At 45.8% G+C, this 24,452-nt stretch overlaps 1 protein-coding gene across 3 annotated transcripts in view; it reads left to right on the top strand.

Annotated features, from left to right (window-relative positions):
• Positions 1–24,452, top strand: part of FIP1L1 (factor interacting with PAPOLA and CPSF1) — a 708,522-nt gene that overhangs the window by 458,073 nt on the left and 225,997 nt on the right. For all 3 annotated transcript variants that reach the window (XM_069631658.1, XM_069631656.1, XM_069631657.1), the window contains exon 8: positions 23,996–24,105. In XM_069631658.1, coding sequence (XP_069487759.1) covers positions 23,996–24,105 — 110 coding nt within the window. The remainder of the gene's footprint in view (positions 1–23,995; positions 24,106–24,452) is intronic.

The raw sequence follows: 24,452 nt of genomic DNA, 5'->3' as shown, positions 1-24,452 counted from the left end.
AAGCCTCCCTTCACTGTATTTCACAAGGACAGGGTTGTCCTTAGAGTTCGTCCTTCTTTTCTTCCGAAGGTAGTGACGGAATTTCATTTGGCCCAGAAGGTTGTTCTTCCGGCATTCTATCCTCCTCCGCATCCTGGTAAGGAAGAGGAGAGGCTCATAGGCTTGATCCTAGGAGAGCTTTGAGCTTTTATGTTTCACGCATGTCCCGGGTCAGAGTGGATGATCAACTCTTTATTGGTTACGCTGCAAAGCGTTTGGGGCAAGCTGTGACGAAACAGACTTTGTCTCGCTGGATTATTTTGGCCATCTCGGAGTGCTACCGTTTGGCGGGTAAGGACCCACCGGCTGGCTTGCGGGCCCATTCTACCAGGGGTATGGCTGTGTCTACTGCCCTGCAGAGGGGTGTTCCTATTCGCAACATCTGTGATGCAGCCACCTGGGCTTCAGTACATACATTTGTACGTCACTATTCCCTTGATTCCATCCGAGCACAGGATCTGGCCTTTGGCAAGGCGGTCCTTTGCTCTGCTATTTGATTGGCTATTCTACATTTTGATTCTAAATTCTTTCCCTCCTCCTTGCTTTGGTACTGCTTTGGGAGTCTGTCATAGATATGGAATACGTCGGAGGACCCAATCCCCTCGAAGAACAAGTTACTTTCTTACCTGGTAACGTTCTTTCGATGGGATGGTCCGACGACGTATTCCATATCGCTCCCGCCCTGCCTTCCCCGCTGCAGAATTTCTTTTGCGATTGCAGCTTACGTTCCGCAAGGCTTTGTGTCTGACTGGCAGTTGACTTATGTCGCACGTTCTGGGGGAAAAAACTACAACTGAGGCTATGGGCGTCGTGCGTCCTACTTATCACATCGGATGACGTCGGACGTCGGAGGAGGTCCTCGACGACGGCGCATCGACGTCATCGACGCAGGACGCAGACGCCGAAAAAGTTTCCGAAGCAGCACAGCTGTGGTGATTACATGTCATAGATATGGAATACGTCGTCGGACCATCCCATCGAAAGAACGTTACCAGGTAAGAAAGTAACTTGTTCTTCTTGTTTATTCCCCTGTCATTCATCTTCCTGCTCCGGTTCCTCGGTCGTCTTTACTCTGTCGAAAGCATCAGGGATTCGTGTCCTGTTCGTGCAAATGTAGTTTCGCGAGACCGGATCCCCATTCTGTATGGAGTGCTTGGGCCCAGAACATCAGTGGCACTCTTGCTTCTACTGTGACTCCCTCTCCGTCCAGGCACTGCAGCGCCATCTCGTCAGGTGAGCGGTGTTCCAATGGATTCCTCCTCCATATTTACAGCAGTTCATCGATGGAAATAAGGGAAGCGTCCAGTAAATTCCTTACTTTTTATGGCACCCTGACCAGGGGACTCCTACCTGTGGTCTTCTGGTTCCGGGAGTGGCCCAAGTGGCTCTGGTACCAGGGTTCTCCGGAGGTGTCCCTAAAGGATATAACCTGGATTCCAGAGTTTGCTCCAAGGCCCCCTGTCAATGGTTGGTCAAGACCGGATAGTCATCCAAGATTCCCCATCTGGGGGTTAAGGTTAAGCCCAGCATTTCTGGGGTGGTTTTGACCGGGGTTATTCCTGAGTATTCCAAGTCTGGAACTAAACTTATTGTGACTAGTCTCAAGGTTTCCTGTGCAGTGACTAAAGGGCACCGGGGGTTATCCAAGAGGATCCCCAATTAGGGGCTATATTTTAAACCGGCAGGATCGAGGGGCCCTCTACGAGGGCTCTGACTACAGAGGTGACCCTAAGCCTACCCACAAACAGTCTTGTGGACGAACCGATCCTACTGAATGGGTAATGGAGGGCAAAGGCCCCAAGTCTTCAAGTACTGATTGCCAAGGTTCCCTGTCACAAGGTTAAAATTGATTTAAAAGCCCCTAAATCCCCTGTGATGACAATGGCCTCACCGACACCTGTGACGCAGTTCACCTCAGGCAGTGACAAAATGGCGGTTCAACCCACGTGGTCTGAGGTGGCCATTTTGACAAGATCTTTCACACCAACGTTCTAAACCACTGGTGCAGAGGGACCTATATTTGGGGCTGAGCAGCATTTTCAGAGAGCGTGGGCAATAGGAATCCTTTCCGCTGCCTTTGGATTGGCGTGCTCTGTTTCTGCTGCCATAGTCTCGCTTCCTTTGTCTATGTGGATCCAGTTGGTGGAGGGCCATCCTGGCAACCAGCCTCTTTACAATCCTGGGGGTATGCCCTCCAGAGCGGCCTCTATCCACTCATATGCCTCGACCTTCCTCTGAGGACACGTTCTTTGGCAAATTCCAGGACCTTATGCACTCTGCCCCGACGATGGCATACTTTAAAGATTTATTCAAAGAAATGTATCCTAAGCTTCTGGACCCGCAGCCTGCTCATACAACCCCTCAGCAGTTTTCGGTAGTGCTGCCCCTTCCTCTTCCGGTGGGGCCCCCTCCTACACTGCCATCATTGCCTCCACTTTCACCTGTGCTTAAGATGCCCATTGCGCAATTAAGTATGCTGCACGGTCTGAGGTACCACGTGCTGCAGATCAGTTTTCTGTTTCCGCCACAGCTGACTAAGAGCAAGCAGGCCAGGATAGTGATGACCCGCCCCACTCTGTCAGAGTCGTTCATGACTGGGTTGTAGATATGGCATTGCTGGATATTTTGATACCTGAGCCTCCGGCTCCACAAGGTGTTGTACTTTCAGGAGCCTTAACTCTTAAAACACAGGAGCGCACATGCTTTTTCGTTCAAAACGATGTGCTTGCTGAAGCCCGCAAGGTCTGGGGAAAAACCTAAGTCCGGGAAGCAGGTACATGGGAACATTGACTCTCGCTATAAGCTACACTTGTCAGAAGACCTACCCTTGACTGCATGTCCACTCCCCTCATCAACGGTGGTGGCAGCAGCTACGCTCAAGTTTAAGCCTTACTCCCCACCCTCTACGGTTGCCTCTCAGGTCCTGTCTAAAGAGTACAAACTCCTTGACGCCATTGGGGAATAAAGTATTTTCCAGTTCTGGTCTTCAACTGCGCCAGGCGAATACCGAAGTCATCCTTGCATGCTGTGGAAGGAACTTTTTCTGAATTTCAGGAATGTATCCCTTAGGACAGGCTTGAAGATTTTAATGGGGGCATATCCGATGCCAGCGTTCTGGCTCAGGACCTGCTGGAGGCCGCGACCCATCATTTAGACATATCTACCCGGGCCTTATGGTTGGAGTAGACCTCTCCCGCCAAGGAGATTCACAACAAAGTACTTGATCGTCCCTTTGAAGGTAAAAAGCTGTTCAACTCTCCCACCGATGAGGAACTCAATAAAACAAAGGCAAGTACGCAAACGGCTAAATCTTTGTCGGTCCTTGCCAAAACCACCAGCTAAAGCAACCTATACGCAGAGGTCGGGACCCAGACGAGTTCCGACTCTGGTTTCAGTGGGACCCAGGAGCATCAAGCATGCCAGGCAGAGGGCTCCTCTGGTTCACCTCGGCGCGAGCAGCAAAGGCAAAGTGGGTGGTTTTTCTCTTGGTAATCAGCCTCCTCTTTGGCAACAGGTGGTCTTGAGCCTGATAAATCATCCAAATTGTTTTCCATCAGCCACAAGAGTCTCCGGTGGGAGGACCTATATCGTCTCATTTGGAGGCATGACAGACCATCACAGAAGATCAAATGGGACCACAAAAAACGTTTTTTTTTTAATCCGAGGTGCCCCATCTGGGGGGGGGGCTAAGACTAAACCCAATGCTTCTGGGGCTGCTTCAACCGCAGTAATTTCCGAGGTTTCTCAGTCTGGGACTAAACATACTGAGCCTAGTCTTGAGGTTTCCTGTCAAATGACTAAAGGTTCTGGGGTAAAACCCTGAGGATCCCCAATCGGGGGGCTTTTTCAAAGACCAGTGGGTTCGTGGAGCTCCATTTTGGAGCTCTGGCTACCAAGCGTGACCCTAATCTTTACCACAAACAATCTTGTGGTCATACCAGTCCTGCTGAGGGGTCAAAGAAAGAGGGCAAAGGCCCTAAATCTTCAAGCACCGCCCCTGCTGAGTTACAATGACTGATGGCTAATTTCTCTGCAGAAACCAAAAGGGTTAACAAGTGCTCCAGGTCTGCTAGTGCCGTCTCTAGCCGAGGTTCCCTGTTAGAGGGCTAAAACAGATCCAAAAGCCCCTACAATCCCTGTAGAGACAATGGATCACTAAAACCTGTGATGCAGATCACTTCAGGCAGTGACAAAATGGCATTTCAGCCCACGTGGTCTGAAGCAGCCATTTTGACAAGCTCTCTCACCGGCTGGTACAGAGGGACATGGTGTAAAGGCCTGAGTTTTCCTAGTGGAGGACAGAATTGCAGATTTATTAACACCTTGCGATGCTCTATAAACCACATTTCTCCATCTCACTCATCGAAAGTTAGCCATGCAATGCTAACTCTGAATCTCTTCTAGTGAAACTCTCTGGCAACCCTAACTCACAGCTTCTTACTCGTATACAGACCCCCGGATATGACATTTTTTGCCAACAATTTCTGTGACTCACTAGCTCCCATCCAGGTAAACCACCCTACCCTCACCTCTGGGAGACTTCAACATCTGGTTTGATGTGCCAAACAACTCCATGATCCAACACTTGGTCGACAGTTTTGAGGTTCTCAACCTCTCCTGACAATCCACTGGTCCAACACACTCTGGAGGTCACACCCTCGATGCAATCTTCAGCACTGAGGATCTCATTTCTGTATCTAGTCCCAAACCTTTCATCTGGACAGACCACTGTGCCATACCTTTCACTGTTCACGCCCCAGCCCCTAACCCCTCCACCCATGGCTCACTCTACTCCCACACAGGATAACAAATGCTGGAACAGTCAAGGTACTCCCTGAGCTAGCTGAAGCCCTGCTAGTCTCCCTGCACCGCCTACCTCAGTCCATTAACCATCAAATCCTTTGACTCCTGTCTCAATGAATCACTACTTAGTCTTACGTCCCGTCCCCTTTCCTCCATACTGCATGGGCGTCCCTTCCTTGGGACGGGAGACGGAACCTTTTTCACCAGAAAATACTTCACCTTTAAAATTGGAGGCGCGCTGCCATGTAATACCATATGCTCTTCCCCGCACATTCTTCTGTCTTTTTGTCATCTTTTATCAATCAGGTACGCAGTCCTCTGGCGCCACGCCCCAGTGCTTGTTGACCTCAGCGGGCTTCAGCAGGTGTCCAGCCTGCGAGGGACTCTTCCTTATGTCCGATTCCCACGCTCTTTGCCTCCGCTGCCTTGGCCCCGACCACGGATGGGAAGGTTGTACTTTGTGTGCCCTGAAGAATAGACAGGGCTAAGTGGAGTGAACTCTTGGAGAGGTTGCCTCCAGAGGACCTGAAGAACTTTGTCAAGCATCGATCAAGGCCCAGGGTAGGGCTGCTCTTTTCCAACGCACCCCGCAAGGGTGATACCTTCCCAAGGAAATGCACGAGCGGGAGGAACCTCAGGTTCTCATACCAGCACTAGTACTGAGGCGCAGTCAGCTAGCGGCCGCCAGACCGAGAGGTCAGTAGATCCACCCGAAGACAGTGCTGAGGTTCTTTTACTGGGGGTACACCCAAAGGGCTACGCCCTTGTACTGGCAGCATGGCAGAGGGGGCACCTACTCGCATCACTACCGGCAACCTCGCTGAGGGCGACCCGCCTACCAGGCCTCGGCCTGAGGTTCAGGGCAGATATCCTGCTCCACTGTCGAGTCCTGGAGGAGGCTTGGCCCAGTGAGCCTAGCACCACGACTTAGGCACACGGGATGCAGCTTGACAAGATGGCCGACGTGCCAAACAAGATGGCGGCTCTTCGATACCTCCCCGAGCAATGCGCAGGTGGGTGTATGAGTTACAAGGGTGGTCTGGGGTCAACCAGGTGTACATGGCCTACAGCTTATCCATCAGCAGCGCAGGGCAGGTTCCCGCTGCAACCAACTAGACAGAATACGCACCGGCCCCAACAGCTTCCTGCGATCCCGTCAATATCGCCTGCCACCCCACCATCCTGTGAGGACAGGTTCTTTGAAAGGTTCCTCACACTCGTGTGACTGGCGGGTTTCAGTACTGAAGCCTGCTAAAGGCAAAATTAACAAAGGGCTCAAACATAGCTTGGCGTGCGGAGTAAATCCAAAGAAAAACCTCACAAACAGAAAATGGCGGAAAAAAATGACTGGGACCATTTTGACAAAATGATCACCCATGTGTGCTATACTGCAGCTGAGGATTCCGCCTGCGGTAGAAAAGCTCAATGGTAGGAAAATTAAACTACTGCCACCAGACATTTAAAGTAGTGAGGGCAACCTAAAAAAGTTACATGCGTAGGTAGGATAAGTGGCCATTAAGTAACCCCCCAGCACTCCACATAAGATGGTGTGTGCTGGACCTGCAAAGAGAAAAGGTAAGTAAAGGCAATTTCACTTTACTATTCTTGGGAACAGTAGTTTACACAAGAAAAAGTATTTAAACCTTATGAGAAATCTAAAGGATTTCTCTGTGACACTGCTCCGAAGGTGCGGTGTGTCGCCATACAAAGAGATGCCTAAGAAGTTTGTCAGACTCCATAAACAAAGCCAACATGTAATCCAAATCGGGTCAAAACACACGAGTGATAAAAAGGGCTCACTCACTCCAAGGTTAAAATTAAAAGTCCAGCAAAAGAGCTGGGGGTCTCTAAGGTTGTAGGAATTAAGCACTAAAATCAACATTTTCCCTAACACTCAACAAGGGTGATCAGTGCTTCACCCGAACCCACAAATGATGGTCCTAGCAGCTTAGTGCTTGTAAAACGAACGGCCCATCTGAAGATGTTTGAAGACAACATGGACATAATTCAGAGAGCTAGCAATAACTCATTTAGGTCCCAATACAAGAGCAAGTGTGGTGGTGACACCTGAAATTGTACGCTGTTTAATATTTTATCTTTTTTCCGCTTATTTAGCTTGGTTAGGAGTACAGGTACACTTGCAGGATGTATCTAGATCCCATAGGGGGTATAGAAATTCAGATCACCTTTCCTTTAGCGCACCACAACGAACACCTGGAATGGTTAAGATGATTTCCCCCAGTCAGAAGGCCTTGCCCCTCCTGAGATCTCGAAATTGTCTTAGCATCACTAGCTCATGAGCCATTTGAGCATATGGCCTCAAAAGACACTACATGTGTGACACTGAAGTAAGACAGTTCTGTTAGTGGCATAAACATCAGCAAGAAGAGTAGTGAAATTCAAGCGCTAGCAGCATCTGAGCCGTACAAAATATTTCACAAGGACAAAGTGATTTTACGTACACACCCAACCTTTGTACCTAATGTGATATCTGAATTTCACATAAAGCAAATATTGCATTGCCCAAATTCTTTCCTAACCCACAGTCGCAAGCTGACAGTCTTGCACTATTTAGACATCAGACAAGCTTTAAAGTTTTATTTAAGCACGTTCAAGTCCTTCAGAAGCTCTTAGGCTCTCTTTGTAACATTCAGTGGGACTTTGACAGGCAAAATAGCTTTCAAGGCATTGATTGTGAGATGGATAGTGTTGTGTATAGCAGAAGCCTACAATGTCCAGGGCAAAACACGGCCTGAAGGTATTCAAGCACATTTGGTAAGCACAAAAGCACCTGCAGTCGCCTTTCAGCATCATGTAGCATAGGATGTCATCAACAAAGCAGCCACTTGGACAACACCACCGTTATTACTGTCTGGATGTCAGTTCACGCAAAGATGCAGTGTTTGGCCATGCAGTACTCCAAATTTTGTTTGCTTAAAACTACTTTATGCATCACCTTCCTTAAGTTTGTTGTGTTTGAGAAAACCATACAGTATGTAGGAAAGGGGATTGGATGTAGGAGTTAGAAAGTTACTTACTGTAGTGACTACTGTACTCCCAAGTCCATAGTTCCCTTTCTTCCATATGTTATGTTATGTTATTATGTTATTTTGCATTTATATAGCGCTTTATATACCATTGGTATGGTCTGAAGGCGCTGGTAGGTTGAACGCCCTTGGGAACCGAAGTTCAGATCAGTAGAGAGTAGAGAGTCAAAGGTGCGTGTGAGCACTGGGTATGTGTGCAGCTGGTGCGGTATTCGTGTAATAGCTGCTTCTTAGCGGTAGGTGTGGTGGTTGAGCGATCAGGAGTATGTGTTCGTTCTGGCAGGATTTATCCAGACCGACTGGTTGCGTTAGGCCTGAGGAGAACGCCTAGCTGGGGGGTGTAAAACCAGCAGTGTTTACTTAGAATGATGGCGTGTATGCAGCGTATGTTGGTATGAGAACAGTTATACCGAATGGTGTCATAGTATCCCTGTGTTCTAATTGAGTGGTGGTGTAAAGGAGAGGGTAAGCGTGGTGCTGTGAATGATGGGTTATATGCTCTTTCAAACGTTCTCTGCATTCCAAACCATACTATATATGTCACGCACTTCTATGCGTTCCAGTCCGTTCCATGCACTACTATCCCTCCATGCACCCCAGTCTGCACCACACACTCCGGTCCGCTCAACGTGTATTGGTATATAATAAGTTGCCCCCTTCTAGTGAAATGTTTCCTAAATGTTTCCTAAATGATTGCGTAATAAATTACTAAGTGTTTTTACCAAGAAACCTTGAGTAGAAGTGTCTACTTGAACCACTTGGATTGTAAGACCTCTGTGTAACCTCTTGTACTGCTCACATTCACTCTTGAGATAAGCCTGGCTGCTCAGCAGTGCTACCACAAAACTGTGTGTTACAGACTTGCACCAAAGGTTGGTTTGGCTAACACCTGTAGTCCTAATTGTGTGTGGTGGCCCCAAAGGGTACTGCCTGCAATTCTGCCTATCAACCCAGCACACACCACCTTACAACAGGGCGCTGGAGGGGTTACCCATGACCTGTAAGATAAGATTGTCATAGCAATGATAAATCTTCCTGACCTGTCAACCCCAGAGCTTTTTGTTTTACCGCTGGATTATTTGTCCTTGTACCTCAGTGAGAACCTTTTTCTACACACACAGAATCTTTTACTCTTTTTATGGGTGTCATTTGTTAGACTCTCCATAGTTTAATTTTATCCACTTTCACAACTTTTGGCACATACTTCCTATTGTTGCTGGGTTGACCTTGGGACTCCCCATTTAACTTTTTCTGGCTACGCTTGCGAGAACCACAGTTCCCAAGGGTAAAAAGAATCCAAAAATCCTTTTAGATTTTATTAGGTCAGACCAGCAAACCCCTCCACCCCCATACATCCCCCACCTTATGTGGAGTGATGGGAAGATACTGGGTATCCCCTTTCTCATTCTAAATGTAACATTAGTTACAAGGACTAACTTGTCTTTAATGGCTGGTGTCATTGAACCTTTTTATTCGGTGCACCTTTACCGCAGGCTGTTTCCAAAGTCCTTGTAAAGGCACCCATGGGTGCTCATTTTACCAAAATGGCCCCCGTCTTCTTTTTTCGCCATTTCAGTGTTCCTTGTTCTTTCTTCCCCCTGTCCTCCAGGTTGGGAAAATTCTTAGTGTTGACTTTATCTTCGGTGGAAATCCTGTGGATTCCCCGCCCTGTCTCCAGAGTGTCTGTGAAGGCAGGGTGCAAGGGAGGATTCAAAAACCCTGCCGCCCTTTGTTTTCCAGACTGACTGCGAGAAACCAGTTCAAACTGGGAGGCTGGCTGTCCTCAAAGGACTGCCAACCCCCCCAAGTTTAAAAGTTGCATGGCTGTTTGTTTGGCTGCGTGCATGCATAAAAGTCTGATCCTGGAAGCTGAAGAGGTAGTCGACCACTGGAACCGAAACCGAAGAGGACGATGAAGAAAACACAACTGAGATGATTTCCAGCAACTGGAGAGCTGGCTGTGCAACTAGAGCCTGCTGTTACCTTTCTTCCAATCGACCTGGGGTTCCCGAAACGTACGCCGCAGACCCTGGTGAGATCCAAAAGACTCAAGAAGACCTGCATTTTGTGCTATCCCACATCATGCTGTGACCTCGCGGGGCTGCAATACCCCAATACCCTAGGACCTCTAGCCATTGTACCGTGCACGGTCTTCCGAATCTTGGAGAAACTGTGTGGGCATCCTGCTGGACCTCCAGAGACTTGAGTATGAAAAGTCCCCTCACCAGAGTCCTGGACCTTGAAAACAACGAAACTCTGACTAGCGATATTCTGTTGTGTTCTGAGCTCCTGAAAAGGCACAAAATCCACAGAGCTGCGTCCAGCCACAAAGAAACCCTTGCCTGAAACCTTTTGTGTTGATCTCTGTTGAAAAACCACATCCAGGGTCTTGTCTTCTGTCCTCCTGACATGGAATGCAGTGCCTGGAGTTTTGGCTCCAGATCCTGAAGTCCTTGTGCTGCAAAATCATCTTCTGTGCTTAGGTACTGTGCTGGCATGGTTATTTACTTGCCTTAAGTCCCTTGTGGTTCCTGTGTAGTTTTGGGGTGTTTTCTATGATTGGGAGGTCCCTCGTTCAGTTCACCCAGGCCCACTGCTGGAATCTTCCTAGGGTATCTTCTCTGAAGTCCCTGGGTCCTCAACTAACTCTAAAGTAAAATACTTGTTTGAACAGTCTTCCTCTGGGACTCTGAACTTTACCTGCAACTGAGCCCTATCTCACCCTACCTACAGCTGGCTCCTAGACCACTAGGGTCCCTCTTCTGCCTCTGAGAGAACTCATCTACTAGAATTGGGAAGGGCTGAATACTTTAAGGGGGTCTGCCTTGAAAAGAAAACCATGTGTCGGAAATGTACTTATTTGCAAATTAATTAGTTGGTAACTGTAGCTCTGAGTGTATAGTTACAAAAAAAGGTGTTACTTACCTTAGATCTGTTTTTCCATTCAAGATTTTACCTTGATTCCACATTATCTCTCAAAAAACAAGCCAACACCCTGGCTTCCTCTACAGCATACACCTGCAAACTAATCAGGACCTGCAGACCCTACCTTTCCAAAACTAATTGCATCACACTAGCCAAAGCACTAATAATGTCCAAGTTGGACTATTGCAACACCTTTTATGCGGGCGCCAATAAAACTGTCATAAACAAAATGCAAATACTGCAAAATAATGCCCTTAGAGCAGCCCTGGACATGCCGCGCAGAGCTCACATCTCTAACGTCAGGAAAGACCACCACTGGTTAAAAATCAGCGACAGAGTGCTCCTCAAGACATTATCTCTCACCCACAAAGGACTGAACAACACTGCACCTCCCTACATTTCGGCTAGACTGACCAGAAAATCCTCCAGTCACCTACATACTAGGGCCTCTAACCATCTACTAGAAACTCCCAGATTTAGGCGAGCTAAATCAGGTGGTGCTAGCTTCCCGGTTAGAGCCGCCCAAGCCTGGAACACATTCCCCATTGCATTAAGAGTTGATCTACCCTAATCTAGATTTAGATGTAAGGTGAAAAATTGGCTGTGGGCCAATGACAAATAAACTGAGCCCTTACACTAGGTCCAGGGAGCATTGCACTCTACTGCCTCGCCTCTAGACCTCATCACCCACTCTGGGCTGCGAGATACTTTTATCTTGTACTTTCTGTATATATGTACTGTAAATATGCTATTCTGATTTGTATTGCATCAGCTGTTTGTGTCCTCTGTATGTAACCTAAGCTTAAGTTATCTTGTACCTGCTGCGCCCGGTTACCTCAGGGTTTGGAGCGCATTATCAAATAATAAGCATAAACATATATATAGGATTTACACATCTTGAATAATCTGTATGCCTTCTTAAGAATTCTTAGTCTTACTTTCCTTTGAAACTCTTGCCATTCTAACAAAGTATATCGAAGTTTAACTTACTCACCTGTGAATTGGGTCCCCCTCTTTCCAAAAGTAATACTTTTGGTTTCACTTTATTATTCCTGTTAGGATAATTGTATGAGTGTCCCCAATTGGGTCTTGCTTCCCCTGAATGGCTGTTAGCGTGTCCAGGAGAAGTCTGCCTAGTTCATACTTACCTCTAAGTTTCTGATAACTTGTTTTGAAAAGTGTATAGGTTTTACTTAACTTGTGTTAGCTGTGTGCCATCCTAAAACAAGTTAGTTATTGCTTGCCTTAATCTCTCTTGAACTGATCTACTTTACATCTCAGTGGAACAGTCTAAGATCAGAAAGAATGTATTACACTATTTTTGGATGGCTGAAGGCAGACCAAGTTTAGCTACACCTAAGAACACTTCAAGAATGGCACACGGCTATTCTAGGCAGGTAAAACCTAATGTAATATACTATTACACTTCAAGGTCCAACTCCCCTAGAATAACCTTTATCCTGAATCAGAGTTATAGGTTTATACTGCTCCTGGAACAAGTGTTGTACTATTCTGAGAAGTATATTGTCCAGTTGATTTACTGTGTGACTTCTTGCTGCGCTTCAGTGTAACTGCTAGGGTCTACTACCCTGTATTACTGTAATTAATCCAAAACGAACTATTGGTTTTGACTTCTCTAGAACTACTGTTAGGTGTTCCAAATAAGGTTATATGCTTTGGTCTATGTACATGCAAGCATACTGTTGTGTTTTTATAATGTGTTTATATGATTTGCGATGGTATTTATTCCCCCAACTGTTTATCTCAGCCTACTTGTATTTAAATAAACCATTTATATTTTACAATACATAGTGTTTGTTTCTCTTTGGACCATTTGTTTTAAAATTTCATTTGTACTGCTTCTACAGCCCTCTCTCCCTCCTAATATGAGCCTGGCTGCTCGGTCTACGCTACCATGAACTCTGGCGGTACAGCCTTATACGAAGAGTGGAGTATTGTACTGCCTTAGTTGAATGTTTTTACTAAGCCCTTAGTTCGAATTCAGGAAAACTGTCCTAACACCGTTGGCATGCACTTGGATAAATGTGGATTACATTACATTGATTATTGATATACTTTGTGTCTAAAGGAAACCATGCAGTAGGTTTGGTTTAGCCAAAGTAAAATTTACTTATTGTATTTAATACAAGAACCAACACCATGGCCTGCTTTAGGCCTGAGGAGTACTCTAATGTTTCAATGAAAAGATTGTTCACAATGTGTAAAGAGAAGGGCCTCAATTGTAAAGGAAATGCGCTTGACTTTATACAAAGGTTGTGGGACCATAAGAATGGCTCCATTGAACCTATGCCCACTTGTAACAATATTGCTGAAAGTAAGGATGATGAGGGTTCAAACAGCTGTCCAAACTCCTCTGAGGAGCAATATGAGGGTTCTGATGAGGAGGATGTTAGTTCACCCCCCCCTCCTTCTTTTGCTCTACCTTACTACCTACCATGTCTGCTGAAATGTCTCTGGAACTGTATAAAAGACAACTCCTGTGGAAACACAATTTGAAGATCTGGGAAAGTGAGAAAAAGTGTAACATATCTGTAAAAGACAAGTTTCTGGACCCTTCTTCTTTTCCGGGCTCTTCTGAGTCTGCATATTCCAGAATTGGTGAGTCAATATAAGATGAAGTGACGTTGTTGCATAGCTGAACACCCTTGGCCTCACTTGTACAAAGTTTGGTCTGTGTGACAGTGATATAATACCCTGGGTTCTTTTTATGCTTCCCAAGAGAGACTACCAAGTGATCTTGGAAATCATGAAGTGGAAAGAAGTAACTGGGATAGGGTAAAATAAGCTCTCATAAATAGATAAAACAACGCTTCTCAATGTCTAAACCCCTTAAGGCACTCTGAGAATAAAGGTAGGTCTAAACATTCTATCCCCTCATCCCTTAAGAAATATGTTAATACAGAGTATAGCAGAAAAGCTGTAGCCTTTGGCTCAGCTGAGCCCCTTTGTAAAAAGGTTGAGGCTCTTAACCTTGAAGTAAGAAAGGGCCCCTTAGGCGACCCCACCTTAGAGACAAAAGGCATTAACTGCCACTCTGAATGGCACTTGGGTGTAGCACCCATAACTTCAAATTGGTACAAAGCCCTTGGGCCCACAAAGCTATAGGTCACTCCTGCAACCACACCTTTTTGCTGCTGTTAAGGTGATGGAGCCTCCTGAAAAACCACATAGTGGAAGTGGTTCAACTAGTTCCCAGAAACGTAAACACCTTTGTCCTAGTATCAAATATGGTGTGATGCCATTAACCAGGTCACTGGTGTGACCCCACCTTCAGTTCACACTGAGGTGAAAGACCTCTTGAAAACCCACCTAGAATGGAAGTGGTTCACCCCGTCGATAGGAACTTAAGTGTTCCTGCCCAATCTATAACGCTGTGTAAAAGCGTTGTTCAAGTCACTGATGTCATTCTACCTTCAGCTGAGCCTGAGGTAGAAAGTGCTTCTGAAACCTCAGACAGTGGAGGGGAGTCCTTGAATCTCAAAACCTGGACTCTCGACCCATTGCTATGGAAGCAATTCCTAGGGCTGACAAGAGCCTTGGTGTTGATGCCACGCACCCTGTGTGCTGTATGTCCTTTAAAATAAAGGCCCCTTCAGTTAAACCTGTAGTGGCTGAACCATTTGAAAACACACTTACAGTGGAAGTGGTTCCTAAAACTCTAAACATGGATACACCTGAAAACCCACTTACAGTGGAGGTGGTCCAGATGGATGTGAAAAGCCTAGGTGTTTTTAACAAATCTAAGAGGGTGTTAAGACAGTTTTTCTGAAGTAAAACCATTCAACTGAGACAGTACAAGACTCCACTGTTAGTATAAGGCTGTACCGCCTGAGTACATGGTAGCGTAAGCAGAGCAGCCAGGTTTACTTAAGGAGAGAGGGCTGTAGAATCAGTACAAGTCAAATTGTAATACAAATGATCCAAAGAAACATTTTGTATGTAAAAATAAATGATTTATTTAAATACAGGTGGGGCCAGATAAATCTAGGGCTAAGGAATCACTAAAACATTATGAAATAGCAGTATAAACACTATACTTGAAAGTACACAGACCCAAGTATAGACCTTATTTGAAAATACCTAACAGTAGTTCTAGGGAAGTCAAAGCCTTTTCATACACATTCAGTATAGGTCAAGCCTATTCTTGTGGAGTAAAAACCAATGTTTATTTTTTACAATTACGTTCAGTAATGTAAGGGCAGTAGACCCTTCCAGTTGTATAATGATTCTCAGTACAAATCACATAATCAGTCAACTGGACAATATACTTTTGGTGAATAGTGGAAAACTTAGTCTAGGTGCAGTAAAAACCTATAACTACTTTTGGGATAACACTCTTATTCTGGGTGAGTAAAACCTAAGGATGTAATGTACAATTACAGGTGCTTTTTAAAACAAGGAACCTCAGATTGAGGTCTGCAGTAACTCTTGTAACTTATTTTTGGATGGCACACAGCTAACACAAGGTAAGTAAAACCCATATACTTTTTTAACCTCACAATGAAGGGGAAAGTAAAACCCAATGTTAAACTTTACTGAATGACTCAGTCTAGGTAGTCTGCAACCTAATGCAGACTTATTCTGGACAGGCTAGCAGCAAGTCAGGGGAAGCAAGACCCAGTTGGTGGACACTCATACAATTATCCTCAAAAGGACTAATCTGGTGAAACCAACACTTTACTTTGGAAGAGGCACAACCTAATCCCAGGAGAGTAAAATACCTTCACATCTACTTTCTATTAGAATGGCAAAACAGTTTCTAAGGAAGAAAAGATGTTAACCATACTTTTGAGAATAGTGCATCACACATTCACGACAAGTAAGAACTTTTGTTACTGTTCACTCTTAGAATTAGTTACCAACCAACTCTTTATAAATTAGTAACTTTTAAACTTATTTTCTTTTCTAGGCAAAAGGCCCAATCCCTTCAACGTCTCTCCCATATTCTTGGAGCATGAGTGTTCAGTGGCAGAAGGGGGGTCACTAGGAGTAGTGACCAACAGGCAGTGTCAGAATAGGTTCTCTAGTAGCAAAAGTCTGAGTTCCTTACGAAAACTGGCCAAACAGGTGAGTACTTTACTTCTAGGGTTAGAAGAGGATCCAGGGGCTTCGCAGTAGACACCCTAGCAGGATTCTAGCAGTGGGCCTGGGTACACTGGATGAGAGGCTTCCCCTTCACAGAAAACACTGCTACACAGAAATCCTAAGAGACTTTAGATAAGTACATACCCAAGCCAACACAGTACCTCAGCATTGAAGATTTTGCAGCAGGAAGACTTCAGGGTCTGCAGCCAAATACCCGGTCAGAGGATTCCTTGTCGTGGTGACTGAAAACAAGACCTCAGAAAGGACTTTGCAGCAGGGATCGATGAAGAAGACTCTAGGCAAGGTTTCCCGCACGGCTGAATGCGGTTTTGCAGATTTGACACCTTTTCAAGGAGCACAGAAGACAGAAAATCGTGGTTGAAATCTCGTCCTTACAAAGGTCCAGCACTCTGTTGAGGGGACTTTTTGGACTCGATTTGTGTCTCTGGAGATCCAGGATGCCCCCAAAGTTTCAGAGAGATTTGGAATTCGGAAGACCGTGCACCGCACAGTGGCTTGAGGTCCCAGGGTAGACTGGTATTGTAGCAACGCAAGGTTGCAGCAACGCATGGGATGTCTCAAAATGCAGGTCTTCTAGAGTCTAGTGGGTCTCACCTGGCTCTGGGTCGGCATCTGCATATTCGGAATCCACAGGTCGATTGGAAGGAAGGGCTACAGCAGGCTACGGTTACACAGCAGGCTCTCTGGTCGCTGGAAATTGTTTCTGCCGCTTTTCCTTAGTCATGTTCTTCAGTTTCAATTCCAGTCGCCAACTTGTCTCGGCTCCCAGGTTCGCAGTATTTATCCAGAAATACAGCACAACCTCTGCATTCTCTCCCTGCATTTTACAAGAAGGGGCGGTCTGTTGTCCAATCAGGACAGCTGGCCCCCCACTGGGATCTGTCCCCATTCAAGCAAGGCGTAAGACAAAGGGCTGGGGAGTTTTGGACTCCTCCGTCACTTCCTGCTCTCACAGACGGACTGGAGCCTGGGCGGGGAGCGGCCGAATGGGGCCAAGAAACAGTGGTCTTGGTCCGCAGTTACATGTCACTACTGGGATTTATGGCGTCCTGCATCACGCTTATCCCAAACTGTTGCTTGTTCATGGGACCAGTCCAAGAATTTCTCGCAGACAGGTGGTCGCAAAGTCAGGGGTTATGGTCGGACAAGGTGGTCATCTCCAAAGGACTGGTGGAAGCCCTGTGATGGTGGGCATGCACAGACAATCTGGTACGGGTTCGGGTGGAGGTAGGATTTCACATCAATGTACTGGAGTTGCGAGCGGTGCACTGGGCCCTAAAATCCTCTCTCCTTCACATCCAAGGCACAGTGGTTCGAGTGTTGACGGACAATACCACCACAATGTTCTATTTAAGGAAGCAGGGGCGGCACGCTATTTGGCTCCTGTCCAGGGAGGCTCAGGAGGTGTGGCATTGGGCCATTGCTCGGGGAATTTACATTAGTTTACCATCTGCCAGGGGTCCAGAATGTGCAGGCAGACGCTCTTAGCAGAGACTGGGGGGGGGTGGTGGTGCAGTTGCATGAGTGGATGCTGAAGGAGGAGCAGAACAAGCAGTGCCCATTGTTTCCAGCAGAGTGGCTCATCCAGGGTCAAAAGCAGACTCGTTCCCATTGACAGGCCTCTTTGGGCATGCATTCCCTTCCGCCGTTTCCGCTGCTTTGACCGTCGATCCAGTGGGTGCGCAGATAGCGGTGCTGAATAATCTGGCCCAGACAGACTTGCTTCTCAGATCTCCTTCATCTAGCGGTGGAAGAGCCACTTTGTCTGGGGGCAGTACAGGATCTAATACTATCGCAGGACGAAGGGAGAGTGTGGCATCACGATCCGGCATCTGAGCCTGGCTGCCTGGCTCCTGACCACTCAGTTTGTTCATTTAGGTATTTCACAGGAGTGCTGTCGGATCCTGGAGGTGGCAAGGGCTCCTTCCACTAATGTCTCTTACAGTAGGAAATGGGTAAGATTCTGTGCCTGGTGTGAACAGCAAAATTATAGGTGGAGTAGAGTCAGAGGCTTCCCTAGCCAAAGGCGTGATAGGGGGTCAACAGGACCTTGCAAAGAAGCTATATAATAGCTTTGAAAAAAGAAATTCACCGTAGGATACATGGAAAACAATGAAGATTTATTTTAACAAGAAGACATATTTTTCTAAATCACAATACATTAAACATTGTATTGTGATTCTGAATATATATAATACTGTCACCACTATGACAATGTTAACTGTGCAGTGATTTTGAACAATACACAAAACAGACTTGTCACTACAATATACTAACCCACTACTGTGCAGACTACACATGCACTTTTATATGTACTTGTGTTGTGCCACGGCACACACAAATTCAAAAAGTCTTGTTAAAATAAATCTTCATTGTTTTCCATGTATCCTACGGTGAATTTCTTTTTTCAAAGCTATTAATTATATAGCTTCTTTGCAAGGTCCTGTTGACCCCCTTTCCCCCCAATCACGCCTTTGGCTAGGGAAGCCTCTGACTCTACTCCCCCTATAATTTTACCATTATCTACCCTCAAGAGTCAGGCCCCACAAAAAAGAGGGTTTTGCCAATATATATTTTTCCTGGTGTGAACAGCAGCCAGGAGTGCGGCCATTAGAGGTTACTCCGGCCCAGGTTCTCCCATACCTGCTTTTTTCTTTTTAATTTCTTTATTGGTTTTAACAATTTGAAACAAACTTATAACATTATCAATGCAACGTTCATAGTTCACACATCTTTAATTCCCTTCCCTCACCTCCCTCCACCAAGACCAGTCTATTCATCAGTCCTCTTTGTGCCAGCTTTCGAGCTTGGGCTATCCGCTTCGTCTGAGGTAGCGCCTGACACATTGGGATGGAGCAATGGTACTGTTGGCGCTATCCATCGGTGCAGATCCTCGCTGGTGTCTAGCCTTTGTTCTTGAATTGCGGTTTCCCATGCTCCAGTTTCTGCCGTTATCCACCTCGTGAGGTTCCCCTGCTTCGCTTAGGTTTTTGGGGCTCTTCCATCCCCTGGCTATGCGTCTCTTTGCCGTTATATATATTGGGTCCTTAAGCCTGTTCAGAGGTTTTTCTGCTGCGTTTGTATCTGCCCAAGATACAGGCTTCCGGCGTTTGCACTTCCACTTCGATGCCTGCTCCTACCCTCCCATACCTGCTTCATCTGGTGCAGGAGGGCCTGGCGTTGTCTTTAGTCAAGGTGCATTTAGCATCCATTTCCAGATTCACCAAACGGCGTCATGCTACTCCTCTGTTTAGTGACAGATTGGTTAAGCATTTTCTGAAATGACTTTTTCTGATATTTCCCCCGGGGGAAAATGTTTGCTCCGGTATGGAGTCTCAATGTGGTTCTTGCTGCTCTCATGAAACCGCTGTTTGAGCCCATGTCGACGGTGTCCTTGAAGTTCCTCTTTTGGAAAGTCACGTTTCTAGTGGCAATCATATCTGCCTGGAGGATTTTGGAACTTCGGGCGCTGGTAATTGACACACTACCTGTGATTCATGAGGGAGAATGTTCTCCTGTCTACTAACATGCACTTCATACCGAAAGCGCCTTCGGAGTTTAACAAACACGCTACAATTGCCTTGGCCTCGTTCTTCGCTAAGGCGGCCACACCGGCGGAAAGAGCCCTGCATTCTCTGGAAGTTAAGAAGGCGCTGAGGTTTTGTCTGGCCTGTACTCGGGACTTAAGGTAGTTGAAACAGCTATTTGGGGCGTTTGGTCCCTCCTGCAAGGGACAATCCATTTCCAAGCAAGGACTTTCCCGTAGGGTCTCGTCCACAATTTCATTTTGTCACGGAAAGGCTGGCAAGCCCTTGAGGGGCAATCCTAAAGCCCATTCTACAAGGTCCTCGGCGGTGCTCTGGGTTGGAATCCCGCTCATTGACATTTGCCAGGCGGCTTCTTGGGCGGTGCTGCATACCTTCACCAGACACTATTGTCTGGGTCAGCAACATGTGAAAGATGTACAGGTGGAACGGGCGGTCCTTCAACGCCTGTTTCAATAAGGTAAGCCCCGCAGCTTCTGGGGTTTGTGTTTTACTCTATCACTTGCTGGTTCTGTTATCATGCATGCTGTTGGATGTGATTAGTTATGTTCGTGGTTATGGCCTGGGGCATGGGATTTTGGTTTGCCGTTCATGCACCTCCAAGGGTTGTTCGTACTGCTATGTAATCTATTTGCAGCATATGAATCCATGAAAGACCCAATGCTGGAGAAGGGAGTAGTTTCTTACCTGTAACTCGATCTCTCCAGCGTTGGTATCTTTCATGGATTCACATGTGCCCTCTGGCCTCCCCCTGCAGGCAAACCATGATTCGAGTTGCCTCTACTTTGGAGATTAAAATCTGAAGGGAAGCCGCGTAGGTGGGTCTATTTATACCAAACGTCCTATTGGGTAGCCTAAAGCACCCAAAAAGGACGTTGATAGGACACTAAGGTGTCAAAGTTTTCCATAGAAAAACGCTAGGTTAAAGTTACTGAGGTTTCCCACCCTAACGGGAAATATTCACAGAATGTGAATCCATGAAAGATGCCAACGCTGGAGAAATAGTTACAGGTAAACTACTCCCATCCCTTTTGTCTACTTTCTCATGTAACATTTTTATGTTACCCTTTCTACAATTAATGTCTGGTGGCAGGGGTTTAGTTTTTCCTATCATTGGGTGTTTTTACCGTGGGCTGCGATTGCAGCTGCAGTACAGCACCCATGGATGCCCATTTTGTCAAAATGCCCCCAGTCTTTTTTTCGCCATTTCTTGTTGGAAAGGTCCTTCTTGAGATTGTCTGCGCACCAAACCAGGTCCCTTTGTTTTGTCTTTGCGGGTTCACTGGTGAAGCCTGCTTCTGACTCCAGCGTGTCAGGCAGGGCAGGCAGTGAGGGAGCTGCCCGAAACTCCCTGTGCTTCGAGTCCTTGGTTACAGGAATGCACCCAAAGGTGATTGGTTGGCTGGCTGTCCTTGTAGGACAGCCACCCTGCTGTGTGTGTGAGCTAGGCTGCAAATTAATGGGAAAGACTTGCATAAAAGGCTAGGCCTTTTTCAAGGAAGGCGGAGTTGACCACTGGATGAAGGAATCCGGAGAAGAACTTGGAAGAGACACTTGCTGCAACTCCTGGACCGTTGGTTTGCCAGGTGAAGCCCTGCTGCATTGCTGAAGCTCAGAGTTCACCTCGACTAGAGAAACCCTGCAAAGGACATCTTCGCTTGGGTTGGTGGGTCCAATCGACCCCAAGACGAACTCATCTGGTAATCCTCTCGAAGGTGGCTGTACTTCCATTGCTGCTACAGAAACCGCAGGCCAGCGAGAGAAACACCAGAATAAAGTGCATGGTCTTTAAGCCGGACCGGAGCTCCAGAAAGATCCTCCAGACTCCCTTGAAGCAGGGCTGACCAAGCCTGAGCCACCTCAACAGAGCTGGACTCCAGAAGAAAGGAAAGCATGCAATGTGTCCAAGAACCGCGGTGGTGCTTTTCGCGAGAAGCTGAAACCGCGAAGAGCCGCCGACCTGAACTTTGCCTATTGCTGCCGCCAACCTGAACTTTGCCCATTGCTGCCACCAACCTTCGAATCGTAGTGCAAGAGTCCCCAGACATCCTCCCTCTTGTCCCCACGACTGAGGCCCAGGAACAACAGGTTCTGCCATACTGCAACAGGAACAGAAGCCAGCTGGAACCAATATCTTCAGACCAAAGGTACTATGAACTAAGGGGTACTTATCTCTTGCTGTGTAGCTTGCTTGCTCTCAGTTGAGACTTGCATTTGCTGCCTTTTGCAGAGTTGCTTGCAGCTTTGCCCTCCACAAGCCTCTCCCAGCTTGTGGCCCAACAAGTGATTTCATTTTCTACAAAACTCTCTAACATTGTACAAGACTTTTTTTCTTACCTTCAAGAAGTGTCTCTGCTCCCCTAGACTTTGCTGAAGTGACATTGGCTGTCCTGGCTCCCGGAAGACTCTTCTAATCTCTGACTTTGTGTTTTAACTATCCCTCCCGAAAGTCATATATTGTTTACTTGGGTAGCTGGGAAAGGGTTAATCTGCAATGCATTGGGGGGGGGGGGGGGGGTTCAAAAGTGCTTTCCTGATTGAGAAGCTTGTTGAACATTGCTTCCTTCCCTTACCTTTTCCTTTTGACACCAAACTCAGTATTGCTCTAAATGTACCAGTGATATATGAATGTCCACATTGTCCTAGTTATTGAAGTCACTTCAGGGTGTAGCGAAGTGTCCGTGTGCAATCCCAAATGGGTATCTACTGATTTATTGAAACTGAGTGTATTTTGAAGTATATTTAATATACTTCAAATATATTTATATTTGCACCCTTCTAAAGAAGGCTTACTGAACTGACTGTTAAATTAATAAATACTTGTTTATTCAAGAAACCTTGAGTGTAAGTTTTATTTGGATACTTGTCACTGTGAAACTCTGTTGCAACCCTACAGCTCACATTGACCTCTCTTGAGATAAGCCTGGCTGCTCAGTCACTCTACCAACGTGTGTAGTACATGCTTATACCAAAGGTTGGGTTAACTATTGCCAAGAGGACCAGGCTGGTGCAGTCTCCCACAGGGTACTGCATACAATCTTGCCTAACAGACCTCACTTACAAGGTGGCATTTTCTTGTAGCCATTAGATCCGTTTGCAGAATTGGTGAACTACAAGCTTTCATCAGTGTCTGAGCCTTTTTTCACATATCTTAAAAACAAGGTTGTATTATGAACACATCCATGTTTCTCTAAATTACATAGTCATATTTCATGTCAGCCAATCAATTGGACTGCTGGCTTTCGTTCAAAACCCACAGAAATCACAGGAATGTGCTCTTCATACATTGGGTTTATGTAGAGCAGTCATGTACTATCTTAACAAGACAAAACAGTAGACAACAGATCAGTTTGTCTCTAGTAGCCAAAAGAGAAGTTGACCCTGTCTCTAAGGCTACTATCATCAGATGGTTATAAGGTGCATTCAACCGTGTTACAGCCTCAGCTTCACAAGCACAACATTCCACACCCAGTACATGAATTACTCTTCCTTTCATTGCTAATGTGCAACTTGAAGCTATTTGTAAGACAGCAACGTGGAGCTCCGTGCATGCCTTTACACAACACTATTGTTGACAGTCGGGCAATATATCATTCCCAATTAGGGCAGACCGTGTTAAAACCTTTACTGTTCCTACAGTTAATGAACTACCTCCTTCAGGTACTGCTTGCTACTCTATGCAAAGTATGTGACTCTAAGCAGATCCACAAGCCTAAGATGTTAAGCATTACCTACCAATAATCCTCTTTATGTGGTTGTCTCTGCTTAGATTCACATGCGCCCACCCATCCTCCCCTCTACGGTAGATAAAGGTTTAACAAACATAATGTAAATACTAATACATTAAAATTTACAAAGAAAGGAAAAAACAAATGTAATGCTCGTCTTCAACTGCTAGATACCAGCTTACGAAAGGCATGTTGAATCTAAGCAGATATAAGCAACACATTAGTGGTAGGTAATGTTTGTCATATGTTTATATTAATTTTTGCTTGCCTTTACGTGTGTAAACTCTGTGTGGTAGTTTAATAAGCATTTTTGGTCTGGACTTGAATTTCATGTAGTTATCCTACTTGTAAGTGTACTGCATAACACTACCCACCTCCCTCAGTTCAGCCTATCTGCTCAGCCTCGCTACCCTTGATAAAGTTGTTATGGTCAAATCTGGTTATAACAGCCCTGTTCCCCAAGTTTGATTTCTTGAAGTCCTATCCCAGGTAATGAATTTAAAAAACCCTCATAACCGTGTCAGGATAAGGAAGTGGCTGCAATAAGGGAAGAATGCAGGAGTAAGATAGTATCAAGGTGTATTTATTAATTTTGGTTAAAGGCTAATTGGGAAAATATAAATCCTTTATTATATATTTGTTTTACAATGAAATGCATTTTTGATGGGATGAGGACCTATTGTGTCCATGTAAACTTTCATGTTTTGTAACCTTCTCGGAAGGTGCATCAGTGTCTAAGCAGTTGCACCTCTTGAAGTAATGATTAATTCTTTTTTTAAAGGTTCAACAGGGGCGAATTGGAAATCAAGAGAAAGAGGTAGTTCAGCAGTCTGTCAAACCAGATTTTACATCACCTCCCCCACCTTTCAAATTGGGAATGCCACCTCCAAGGTTGGTTTACTTTATGTGAATCGCTACATTAATCTCTTTAAGAGCAAGCTAGATCTATTGTAATCAATGCCAAATGTCTTTAAATTGCCCTGTACACCAAATTTGTTCAACTGTATGGGTGTACCACCTCTAATGTTAATATTTTTGTCTTCATATTCCCTTGAATGTCAGTGCCATTTTTCCATATTTTTGCTTGCTTTTTGCTGGATTCTCAGTTGATTAAAATATTCTTTTACTTTTCTTTTGTGGCCAGTGTTTCTACTATAGCCACACAGCCACTGCAACCCCTTTTCTGATGAGCTGCCCTAGAAGCCCATATTGGTATGAGGGCAGGAGTGCAATTTAAG

This window comes from Ambystoma mexicanum, chromosome 6q (genome assembly GCF_040938575.1).
Source record: "Ambystoma mexicanum isolate Mex_15411 chromosome 6q, UKY_AmexF1_1, whole genome shotgun sequence".
Lineage (NCBI taxonomy): Eukaryota > Metazoa > Chordata > Amphibia > Caudata > Ambystomatidae > Ambystoma > Ambystoma mexicanum.
Note: the sequence above shows the minus strand (reverse complement) of the source record. Positions and strands in the feature narration are given on the sequence as shown.